This window comes from Ovis canadensis, chromosome 22 (genome assembly GCF_042477335.2).
Source record: "Ovis canadensis isolate MfBH-ARS-UI-01 breed Bighorn chromosome 22, ARS-UI_OviCan_v2, whole genome shotgun sequence".
NCBI lineage: Eukaryota > Metazoa > Chordata > Mammalia > Artiodactyla > Bovidae > Ovis > Ovis canadensis.
In genome coordinates, this window is record NC_091266.1 from 31,495,172 (window position 1) to 31,507,778 (window position 12,607).

Below are 12,607 nucleotides of genomic sequence, written 5' to 3' on the forward strand. Positions count from 1 at the left end.
GAGTCAGTGATGCCATCCAATCATCCAATGACTTTCTTGAGTATGAAGGTTACAAAATTGAACTTGTATGACTCTGATTTTAATGAACTGGTGCAGTAATCATTAACTCACTTGATATATCTGGAAAGTCATTGACTAGGATGAGTCACAGAATATTGAATCATGGTACATATGCAGTAAGTGTGGTGACCCTGGTGAACTGAGTGTTTGCTTACAAGGAGGCAGGCCTGACTCAGGAGATGTGAATTCCAGGCTTAGCTCTACAACCTGCAGGTGCTGTTTTATCTTTGGGAAAGGTAATTGAGAGAATCATAAGAGATAAAATGGTGTTAAATTCTCTGTTACATGAACTGATGTAAACCTGAGGAATAAAGTATTTTGTAATTAGGTCTTGACAAACACTTATTTGTTTCTTACTAAAAGAGCTTAGGAATAACTTCACTAATCGGTTCTGAACAAATATGATGATATGTTGTAGAACTCCTGTTTGTGAAGCATTGTCATTACTGTTCTAGTGTTAACCTTTCCGGTGATATTTAGATCTTCATGACCACTAACTGCCATCTCCTCTTCGGGTCTACATGTACTGGTACTGTGGGTCTGTTTAATGAAGTCTCTGCCTCCCATTCCCCACCAAATCCATACCTGTTGTTCTGTGTATAATCTCCCTTCCCTGCTCTTGATGACAGATTGAAATTATAATGGAGTAATCAGAGTTCAGACATACAGAAATGGAGTCAGGCAGCTGTTGAGAATCTGGTCTCGGACGTGTCTTTACACCACTGAGAACCTGACATTTCTTTGACCTGTCCTAGATCCAAGGACAGGTCTAGCCCTATTCAGAGCAACACCTGCCAGCTGCATTCTTGTAGTCTTAAGGTCACCCCTTTCAACTGTGCAGCCATTTTGGACCCCGGTTTATCCATACTTAATAGGAACCCTTACTTGCCAGATCCAATTATACTTTTTAAAACACTTATGTAATTTTGAAGGTTTTGCCCTTATAAGCCTCACCCATTTTGTAGTCCAGTGGGGCACCATTCAACTGCTTCTTGAGTCTGTCTCATGCCACAGTCTTACCAAACCCCCAATAAACATCATTTTATTTCAGTCAGGTCTTTTCTAAAATTTTGGTTAACACTGTGTATACTCCATTTCATTTTTTTCTTATTCTGATAAAAACAGGCTTCAAAAGGCAACAGAAGTAGTTGTATCTCAAGGCAACTGGGAGGCATGAGCCATAATTTCTCAAGCCTTCCCCACTAAATTCTTAGAGATTGGGTCTTCCCTCAGTTGCCTGAGTAAGTTTTACCTCTTTGTTGAGGAACAGGAAAGAACCTCTATTTTTGATTTCTTCTCTTGAGAATTTGTGACTCTTTCCCCTTGGAGTTCAGGGACATCTGTTTATTGTGAAGCCTGTTATTTTGTGAACAATCAAGTGTATATTCAGAGTAGCATGTAGGGGGTTTGATTTTGTTTTTCTGAAATTATTCTTGAGGCAGCTGTGGTATATATGAGAGAGCATCACAGTGGGCATCAGAAGATCTCAGTTTAAATCCTAGTCTTATTAATTATTAAGTTGGTGCAAAAGTAAATTTGTCATTTGATACTGGAATAAATTCTTAAATGTGGGGAATCAAACCTGGGTCTCCTGCATTGCAGGCAGATTCCTTACATCTGAGCCACCAGGGAAGCCCCTGTTATGTTATACGTCATTTTAATGCACATTTCTTGCTTTGTGTTTTTGCCAATGACTTATCACTTGTGTTTATTTTATTTTCATTTTAGACTAGGGAAATGATGTTAGAGAAAAAGCAAATTCGAATGATTTTCTCATTTGAGTTCAAAATGGGTGGCAAAGCAGCAGAGACGACTCACAACATCAACAACGCATTTGGCCTAGGACCTGCTAATGAACATACAGTGCAGTGGTGGTTTGAGAAGTTTTGCAAAGGAGACAAGAGCCTTGAAGATGAAGAGCACAGTGGCCAGCCATCAGAAGTTGACAATGACCAACTAAGAGGATCATCAAAGCTGATCCTCTTAAAACTACACAGGAGGTTGCTGAAGAACTGAACATTGACCATACTATGGTCATTTGGCATTTGAAGCAAATTGGAAAGGTGAAAAAGCTCTATAATTGGGTGCCTCATGAGCTGAGAAAAAAAAAACTGTCGTTTTGAAGTGTCATCTTCTCTTATTCTGTTCTGTTCCTTTCTATTTATATTCACTCAGTCATGACCAACTCTTTGCAACCCCATGGACTGTATGTATCCCACCAGACTCATATGTCCATGGAATTCTCTAGGCAAGAATACTGACTGGAGTGGGTTGCCATTTCCTTTTCTAGGGGATCTTCCTGACCTTGGGATTGAACCTGGCTCTCCTGCACTGTGGGTGAATTCTTTACCATTTTAGCCATCAGAACTACACAACAGTAGTGAAACATTCCTTGATCAGATTGTGACATGCAATGAGAAGTGGATTTTATATGAGAATTGGCAATGACCAGCTCAGTGGTTGGACCATGCAGAAGCTCCAAAACACTTCCTAAAGCCAAACTTACACCAAAAAAAGGTCACGGTCACTGTATGGTGGTCTGCTGATCCACTACAGCTTTCTGAATCCCAGCGAAACCATTGCATCTGAGAAGTATGTTAAGCAAATCAATGAGATGCACTCAAAACTGCAACTCCCTCGGCCGGCATTGGTCGACAGAAAGGGCCAGTTCACCACAGCAATGCCTGACCACATGTTGCACAACGAACACTTCAAAAGTTAAACAAATTGGGTTGTGAAGTTTTACCTCATCCACCATATTCACCTGACCTGTTGCCAACTGACTATTGCTTCTTCAAGTGTTTGGACAGCTTTTTTCAAGGAAAACACTTACACAACCAGCAGGATGCAGAAAATGCTTTCCAAGAGTTCGGTGAACCTCAAAGCATGGATTTTTATGCTACAGGAATAAACAAACTTATTTCTCATTGGCAAAAAATGTGCTGATCGTAATGTTTTCTAAATAAAGATGTGTTTGAGGTTAGTTATAAGGATTTAAAATCCATGGTCCAAAACCACAGTTATGTTTGCACCAACTCCTTGGAAGGAAAGTTATGAGCAACCTAGATAGCATATTTAAAAGCAGAGACATTACTTTGCCAACAAAGGTCCATCTAGTCAAGGCTATAGTTTTTCCAGTAGTCATGTATGGATGTGAGAATTGGACTGTGAAGAAAGCTGAGTGCCAGAGAATTGATGCTTTTGAACTGTGGTGTTGGAGAAGACTCTTGAGGGTCCCTTGGACTGCAAGGAGATCCAACCAGCCCATCCTAAAGGAGATCAGTCCTGGCTGTTCTTTGGAAGGAATGATGCTAAAGCTGAAACTCCAGTACTTTGGCCACCTCATGCAAAGAGTTGACTCATTGGAAAAGACTCTGATGCTGGGAGGGATTGGGGGCAGGAAGAAAAGGGGATGGCAGAGGATGAGATGGCTGGATGGCATCACCGACTCAATGGATGTGGGTTTGGGTGAACTCTGGGAGTTGGTGATGGACAGGGAGGCTTGGCGTGCTGCAATTCATGGGTTCACAAAGAGTCGGACACGCCTGAGAGACTGACTGAACTGAACTGAATATGACCTTTATGACACTGGCTGTTTCTAATCACCCAGAATCTTCCTTTCCCACACTGAGAATTATAAAATTACCATCTCTACCTTCCAATGTTTAATTTTTGGTGGAGTAGACTTGAGTTTTCAAGATAAAAGTCATGTACATTTATTTATATAATTACTTGATATATCTTTGGTCTTTTGAGATGTTTGAATTATCTTAATATTAATGACAAATTCCAAGAATGGTGATCTGGTTGAAATCCAAGAGGTATTTGTTTGGGGTTTGTTATGACTGCAGCCCAGGAGACACAGATCCAAGAAGCATTTAAATTGTGTTCTACCAGACTACAACCTGGGGAAATTTATAAATGCAAAAAACTGCAAAGGTACATAAATTTCTTGTGAAGAATTAGAATTGTTTGTATACTTATGGCTGATGCATGTTGATATATGGCAGAAACCAACACAATATTGAAAAGCAGTTATCTTTCAATTAAGACTAAATTAAAAAAAGAATTAGAATTGTAGATGACAAGATGTAAGGATACTTGTCAGCAAGAATTTTTTTGGGGGGTGTTCAAAATGGTTACATAGTTGTGAAGGGGGTGGAGAACTTTGAAAATACAAAATTGTAGCAAGCACCTGGTAGCAGATGCTGTTTTGAAATGATTGGTGGAGTCCTTGAGTTTGACATAGTTGGCAATTCAAGTTCTCAGTAATGCAGGAACTTATCTAAACACACACCTAATGACTGCGTGGCTTCATTATGGATGCCTGAACCACAGTTACTGCATTTTGATTTGTAAATGCTCTTAAATATGTCATCATTACCTATTTTATGTATAGGCAAATGTAATATCAGTAAGTACATTAAAATATTTTAAAATCTTTCAAATTCAAGGACAGAATATTCCAGTGTTGGAATAGTATTACAAAATAAACATTAAAAAATAAAATTAAAAATGCATAAGAAGAGACATTACTTTGCTAACAAAGGTCCATCTAGTCAAAGCTATGGTTTTTCCAGTAGTCATGTATGGGGGTGAGAGTTAGACTATAAAGAAAGCTGAGTGTCAAAGAATCGATGCTTTTGAACTGTGGTACTGGAGAAGACTCTTGAGAGTTCCTTGGACTGCAAGGAGATCAACACAGTCAATCCTAAAGGAAATCAGTCCTGAATATTCATTGGAAGGACTGATACTGAAGCTGAAACTCCAGTACTTTGGTCACTTGATGTGAAGAACTGACTCATTGGAAAAGACCCTGATGCTAGGAAAGACTGAAGGCAGGAGGAGAAGGGGAGGACAGAGGATGAGATCTTTGGGTGGCATCACTGACTTGATGGACTTGAGTTTGAGGAAGGTCCAGGAGCTGGGATGGACAGGGAAGTCTGGCGTGCTGTAGTCCACGAGGTCACAGAGTCAGACAGGACTGGGCGACTGAACTGAACTGAACTGAAGATAAACTGATTGTCCTCAGTGTGAGATATCTCCAACTGGTCACTGATTTGAATTCACAGTTAGGAGCCCCCCCTTTTTTTTTTTCAATTAGCCATAACTGGACCCAATCCCAGGGCATCCCAGGTGGTACTAGTGGTAAAGAACTGTTCTGCCCATGCAGGAGACATTAGAGATGTGGATTTGATCCCTGAGTTGGGAAGATCTCCTGGAGGAGGGCCTGGCAATCCACTCCAGTATTCTTGCCTGGAGAATTCCCTGAACAGAGGAGCCTAATGGGTTACAGTCCATAGGTCACAAAGAGTCAGGTATGAGTGAACCGACTTGGCATGCACACACGGGCCCAATCCCAGTACAGCTAAACCAGCTAGACTGGAATTTCCAGAGTGATCATTGGACACAGAGAAAACAAGATTAAAGCACAATTTATTTTTATCATTGGGGCAAAGTCTACTCAGAATAGAGTGCAAAGTGGATGTAATTAATTGGTCTTTTTATATCAGGGAGGCCCAAGTTGAATTAGCAGGGACTGTCATAAAAGCTTTAGGTTTCAGGCTCACAGTCATCTGAGCGAGAAGAGAAGGCGCCAATGGATCTGGCTGTGGTCCTGGTGCTCTGTCTCTCCTGCCTGCTTCTCCTCTCGCTCTGGAAACAGAGCTCTGGGAAAGGGAAGCTCCCCCCAGGCCCCACTCCTCTCCCAATTCTTGGAAATATCTTTCAGCTAGATGTTAAGAATATCAGCAAATCTTTAACCAGTGTAAGTAGATTTTATGCTTCTCCAGGGTCTTGCAAATGGTAAGTAAGTTAAGCCTAATTATGAACCTAATACATATATTTCTATGGGCACAGTCAAAATATGTAAATGTGAAGCAAATTACTTCCTGTAAATTTTGACACTTTTCTTGCCTTTTCAGGTATATCATTGTCATAAATAGAAGAAAAAGGAATGTGTTTTGCGAGTAGAGAAACACTTAGCTCTTTGTATGGTAAAATGAAAATAATAAAGTAGTAAAAGCTGGGAGTGTTGCCTCCCTCCTTTGTTTCACAGCCATTTGCTATGATTTGGGGCTGATTTTTGGCATTTTGTGATTCGAGATTTTCTTCCAGAAGTCATATACTACGTAAGCCGCGTGTTTTGTCCAGAGTCAGGAAAATATAACTTTTTTGCAAAAGGGCATTGTGCCTGATGTAGAGGAATTGACCTGGGATCAAGACAAGCATGAGTGATTGAAAGAAAGAAGTCATCACTCAGAATTCTGCAGGAAGCTGCCGTCTGTACCCTGTGAATCCTGCAGGGTGCAAGATGCTGTTCTTCCATGAGATGCAGTCTCTCCAAGCACTGCCTCTACGGTGTTTCCTCTCTTTCTGTATTAGCCATACCAGTGGATTTCAAACGAGGCTGGGAATTACTGGAATTTATTTTTTGAAATGATAAATTTCTAGTATTCATCATAGGGCTATAGAATCAGAATGCTGTGTGAGTGATTCTGAAACAGTCAGTTGGCTGACGGTTTAAAGCTGGGCCTTGAGGACTGCTACATTCCTCTCAAGGATCAGAGGGTGATTATGAAGATCTTCAAACAGGAATCCTCCATATACTAGCCCTGGGATGCTGGAAATATACCAGAATTCCCCTACCTTAGTTTCCTTATTTATAGTGGGGCAAATGAACCTGCTGAAAGTGCTGATTTGAGGATTAATTATAATCTGTGTACCAGTTATTTGGACCATTATCCAGGATCTCAGGTCATCCATAAGTGGAATCTGTAACATCACCATCATACTTATGAATTGAATTAAGAAATATTTTAAGCTATGTGGCAGAATAAAAACATAATAGTACAATGATAACACATTTTGTATCAGGCACAATATTTATCAAGTATTGACTTCTTTTGCTATTACATGCATTTCCATTCCCAGCTCTCAAAAGTCTACGGACCTGTGTTTACTGTGTATTTTGGAATGAAGCCCACGGTAGTTTTGCATGGATATGAAGCAGTGAAGGAGGCTCTGATTGATTTGGGAGAGGAGTTTTCTGGAAGAGGCAGTTTCCCAGTGATTCAAAGAACTGTTAAGGGATATGGTAGGTGTGTATTTGCACATGTTCAGCTTTAATAATGGGTAGGGGTGGTCAGGGTGAAAAATGGGAATTTCAGGAGCCCCCCAGCAGAGCTTGCTTGTCTCAGTGTCCCAAGTGTCAGTTCACTCCTCCTTCCCTAGGGCCTCCCTCCTATTCTGTTTCCCCTCCCATCAGGAATCGTATTCAGCAACGGGAAAACATGGAAGGAGACCCGGCGCTTCTCGCTCATGACGCTGCGGAATTTCGGGATGGGGAAGAGGAGCATCGAGGACCGCGTTCAAGAGGAAGCGCGCTGCCTGGTGGAGGAGCTGCGGAAAACCAACGGTGGGTGATTCTGTGCTCTGTAAACTCTGACCTTAGCAGTCTTCTCTCTCTCTCCAGTGATGCCCTTGGCAACATTTCGGGGCAGCCACATCTTTCCTATGGGTGGTGGTTGTCAGTCTTCAGATGAAGTGGGGAGGGTGTGAAGCACAGACAGCCAGGGGCCTTTCGTGTGTCTGTGACTGTCATGTGTGTCATATGATTGTCCCATGATGGTACACACAGTGTGGGTATAAATGTGCTTTAATAATGCTCTATCCTGAGGTTTGTGTTCAGTTCAGAAACCACAAAGTATAGTTTTGAGTCTTTTCCTGAAAAAAAAAAAAAAAAAAGAACAATATCTTTCCTGTAGCATTAAAGTGGGTTTTCTATTCCAGAGCGTTTTACCAGGGAATACTTGTTAATTGGACAGGGTGAGAATAACACTTATGGGGGTGTCACACTTATGGTGAGAATGACACTCATCAAACAGTGACATTTATGTTCATTTAATTGGACAATTTTTATACATACAGCCTTACAGACATGTCTGAGAGTCACTTCAGGGCCCAAGGCTACGATTCTAGCAAATAGTAATGACATTTAGGGATTTTAATCGTTTAGGTATGTCTTAATGCAGTTCTCAATTATGACTTCATTTAAATGTAACACTTTAAAAAAAATAACTTTACTGTGTATTTACCTTTACCGCGTATTTGAGCTTTCTCCATTGTAATATTCCCATTTCTGGTTGCGGCTTTTTTCTTAGAGAAGTCTCTTTACTATTTCCTGTAAAACTGATTTGGTGATGCTGAAGTCTTTTAGCTCTTGCTTGTCTGTAAAATTGGTTGTCTTTATCGAATCTGATTGAGAAACTTGTGAGTAGAGCATTCTTGATTGTTGATTTTTTTCTTTCAATCCCTTAAATTTTTTTTTTAAGTATGTCATGCCACTTTCTTCTGGCCTGCAGAATTTCTGTTGAAAAGTCAGCTGATTGTGTAATGGGAGTTTCCTTAATTTTAACTTATTAAATTTCCCTTGCAGCTTTTAATCTCTCTTTAACTGTCTGACATTTTAATTACAATGCATCTTGGTTTGTTGCTTTTTGGGTAGACCTGTTCAGGACTCTGTGTTTCCTGGACTTGGTTGTCTGTTACTGATCCCAGGTTAGGGACGTTTTTAGCTATTTTGTCTTCAGATGTGTTCTCTGACCCTTTATCTTTCTCTTCTTCTCTTGGAACCTCTATAATGTGAGTGTATGATTGCTGGTGTCAGAGTCTCTTAAACTGCCCTCATTTCTTTTCATCCTATTTTCTGTTCCTTGTCAGTGATTTCTGCTACTCTTTCACCTCAGTGATCCATTCCTCTGTTTCATTTAGTCTATTCTTGATTCCTTCTAGTGTATTTTTCATGTCAGTTATTATATTCTTCATCTCTGTTTGGTTGTTCTTTATATTTTTCAATTCTTTCTTAAAATCTACTAACTTCTTGCTTAGTGTATCCATTCTTCTCCAAAGTTCTTTGATCATCTTTTTTTTTTCCTTTTGAGTCATGTGGCATGTGGGATCTTAGTTCCCTGACCAGGGATCAAACCTGTACCTTCTACAGTAGAAACACAGTTTCTTAACCACTGGATCACCAGAGAATCCCTGATCATCTTATTGATCATTACCCTGAACTCTTTCTTGAGTAGATTATATACCTCCACTCCACTTTGGAACATGTTCTTCTGTTGCTCCATTTTTTCTCCCTAACTTGCTATTTTTATTTCTGTATATCTGGTAGGTTGGTTATAATTCCTGACCTTGGAGAAATAATGTTTTTTAGGATACGTCCAATGTGTCCCAACAACACACTGCCCACTCATCATTAGAGCTATATTGATCAGGATTTCCCGCATGTGGACTGTGTTTGTCTTTCTGTTGTGGGCTGACTACTGTAGGCAACCTTGTAGTCCTGGTTGACCTTGGTCAGATTGGTTGACTGTTCCTGCCTTGTACAGAGGCTGCCAGTTGCTGGTTGGCTGTGCTGTCCCAAGAAGTGGCCAACTGTGGAACCCTGGGGCATTCCAGAGGTAGTGCTGGTTCACTAGTGGGTGAGTCAGGGTTCATGAGATCCTAGGATTGGTGCCTGACCACTGGAAGGTAAAGCCAGGTGCTGGATCACATGCTGGCCCAGGTGAGCAGAGCCAGATTCTGGAATCTGCCTAAGGGGCCCAAGGATCCCAGAGTTGGAATGGGACCATTGGTTGGTGAGACTGGTTCCTGACACTGCAGGCTGTGGGTTCTGGGGGAATTCAGAAGCTTGTGTTGGCCTGCTGGTTGTTGAGGCTGGGGCAACAGGAAAGGTGCTGGCCTTTTATAATTGGGTGGGTTGGGTCCAAAATCTACAGTGCTCTGGGGCTGGTGTCTGTCCACCAGTGGGTGAGGCTGGTGCTGAGCCTAGGCGGGTCTGAAGTCCAGCAGGTTGGCACTGGCCTGATGATAACTGGGCTGGTCCATAGACTGTCGGCCTGTGGGAGTCCTGTGACTGGTGTCCACTCACGTTGCAAAAGGCTGGTCACAAGGCTAGGGCAGGCCTACTCGTTGGCAGAGCCAGGGCCTAGCTGGTGCTGTTGTATGTATGTGTAGTCAGTTGTGTCCAACTCTTTGCAATCCCATAGACTGTAGCCCACCAGGCTCCTCCATCCATGGAATTTTCTAGGCAAGAATACTGAAGTGGGTTGCCATTTCCTTCTGCAGGGAATCTTCCTGACCCAGGGATCAAACCTGTGTCTCTTGCATCACCTGCATTGGTAGGTTCCTTACCAGCTAAGCCACCATTAACCTACTGGTATGTGGACTGGGTCTGCATGCTGTGGGGCTGTCATTGTCCTGGGGCTCTTATCCACATGCTAATGGTGAGGCTTGTCTGACAAGAGCAGGCTTGCTGGTGGGTAGGGCTGGGGATTCTGGCACTGGTGCCTGACCAGTGGTGTTTGAGCTGAGTCCTTTGCTCTCTGATTGTAGGGCCCTGGGATTCCTGGGTCTGGTGCTTGTGCAGTGCTGTTTAGAGCTGAGTCCTGGTCCTCTGGTGGACAGGGCTGTGTACAGGGGTGGTTGTGAGGTCAGAGAATCTTAAGGCAGCCACTCTGCTGGTGGGTAGCTGCTTGGCCTTGGGCAAGTCCTGGTGCCTACAGGCTCTTGGGAGGTAGGAGGGGGCTGGGTCATGATGCTAAGCCAGAGGGAAGATTCCAAAATGGCACTTGCCAGCACCAGTGTCCATGTGGCAGAACAAACTCCCCAAAATGGCTCCTGCCAGTATTTATGGTCCTAGGGTGAGCCCCAGGTGCCTCCGACCTCTCTGGGAGGCTCTTCGAGATCAGCAGGTAGGTCTGACCCAGGCTTCTTTCAAATGAATGCTTCTATGCTGGGTACAGAGCATGTAAGATTTTGTATGTCCTCTTCATGAGTGGAGTTTCTATTTCCTCAGCCCCCTGGGGCAGCTGAAAGTAAGCCCCGCTGACCATCAAAGCCAAACATTCCGGGATTCATCTTCCTGTTGCAGGACCATCAGGCTGGGGAGCCCAGTGTGGGGCTCAGAAAACTCACTTCTTGAGGCAGTCTCTGCAATTGTAATTTTTCTTGCCTTTGTGCTGTGCTTATGTGGGAGTGTGGTACTTTACTTCACCCCTCCTACTCATCTCCTTGTGGTTTCTTCTTTATATCTTTATTTGTAGAAGATCTTTTCTGGTGGGTTCTGGTTTTTTTCGTCGATGAAACCAGAAAAAAACCTTTTTTCTGTATATTGTTATAGTTTGGGGATGTCCATGAGAGGAGGTGAGGATCTTCCTGCTCTGCCATCTTTGCCAATCTCCTCCCACATTACTTTATCTGTAATTGTTGATGGACCTTTAGAATGTTTCAGGGGAGTGCAGCTATCTCTTTAAGATCCTGATTCAGCTATTTTGTGTGAAAACTCAAAAGTGGGATTGCTGGGTAATATGGTAAATTTCTTTTTATTGTTTGAGGAATGGCCATACTGTTTTTCATAGCAAATCATGGACATTCTATCAAGTATACATAGGGTTCAATTTCTCAACTCCCTCATCAACACTTGTTATTTTCTTCCTCTCTCTCTCCTTCCCTCCCTCCTTCCTCCCTTTCTTTCTTTCTTTTTTGATAATGGCCGGATTGTGAGGTGCTACCTCTTGCTTTTGATTTTCATTTTCTAATGTGTAGTTTAAACTCAGACAGTTCTGGGTTTTTTTTTTCTTTTTTGTAATGCAAATACCTGATGTCAGCTGTGATTGCCAAGGCATCCGTTTCAAAGGTGGTTATCTGAAATAAACACAAGCTAGCCAGGAGACTAAAAAGCTCTTCCCACTGAGCCTCCTTTGTTCTTGGATGATTTCAATGACAAGCGTTTGGCTACTTGTTTTTCTCACTTTCAGTGCTTTGTATTTCCACTTTCTATGTTCTAAATTCACCCATAATGAGCCCTCGAAACCCTGTGCCCTGAACTTTACCCCAGTGAGAGCAGAACTCCGGGCCACTGTGTGAGCTGTCACTCTCTGTCACTCCACTCACAACCTCACAGTGTGTTCCCACGTGTGTTGGCAATATCCAGGTCTTGTTGGTAATAAAGTTCTATGTTTCAAAGTTTCCTGATGACTTTTGCTGAAGGACTTCTTGCAGTCATAAAAAGAATCACAAGGTCTAGTTTATCTATACCTTTGGTTATTGATAGGCTGAGACCAGCACAAAACATGATGATTAACTTAATACTTCCATGTGATTTTCTGTTGCTGCTCAGTGTTCTGTTGTTTTAACTTTATGAACCCTTTTTAGCATTTCTTCTAAGACATGTCTTTGTTGTTGTTGTTATTTAGTTGCTAAGTCATGTCCAGCTCTTTTGAGACCCCATGGACTATAGCCCACCAGGCTCCTCTGTCCATGGGATTTCCCAGGCAAGAATACTGGAGTGGGTCGCCATTTCCTTCTCCAGGGGATCTTCCCAATGCAGGGACTGAACATGCATCTCATGCATTGGCAGGAGGGTTCTTTACCCCTGAGACACCAGGGAAACCCTGTCATGTCTAGTGTGGATTAACTCCCTCAGCTTTTGTTTATTTGAGAAAGTGATTATTTGTCTTTTATTTTTGAAAAATTGTCT

At 42.2% G+C, this 12,607-nt stretch overlaps 1 protein-coding gene across 2 annotated transcripts in view; it reads left to right on the plus strand.

Moving 5' to 3' along the window:
• Positions 1–5,410: 5,410 nt before the first annotated feature.
• The window catches only part of LOC138427949 (cytochrome P450 2C19-like), a 31,875-nt gene continuing 24,678 nt past the window's right edge, over positions 5,411–12,607 (plus strand). The window contains exons 1-3 of one of the 2 annotated variants that reach the window (XM_069568074.1): positions 5,411–5,827; positions 6,994–7,156; positions 7,328–7,477. In XM_069568074.1, the coding sequence (XP_069424175.1) occupies positions 5,660–5,827; positions 6,994–7,156; positions 7,328–7,477 (481 nt within the window). In that variant the 5' untranslated portion in view covers positions 5,411–5,659. Of the gene's footprint in view, positions 5,828–6,993; positions 7,161–7,327; positions 7,478–12,607 lie in introns of both variants that reach the window. The other variant, XM_069568076.2, reaches the window with a different exon arrangement.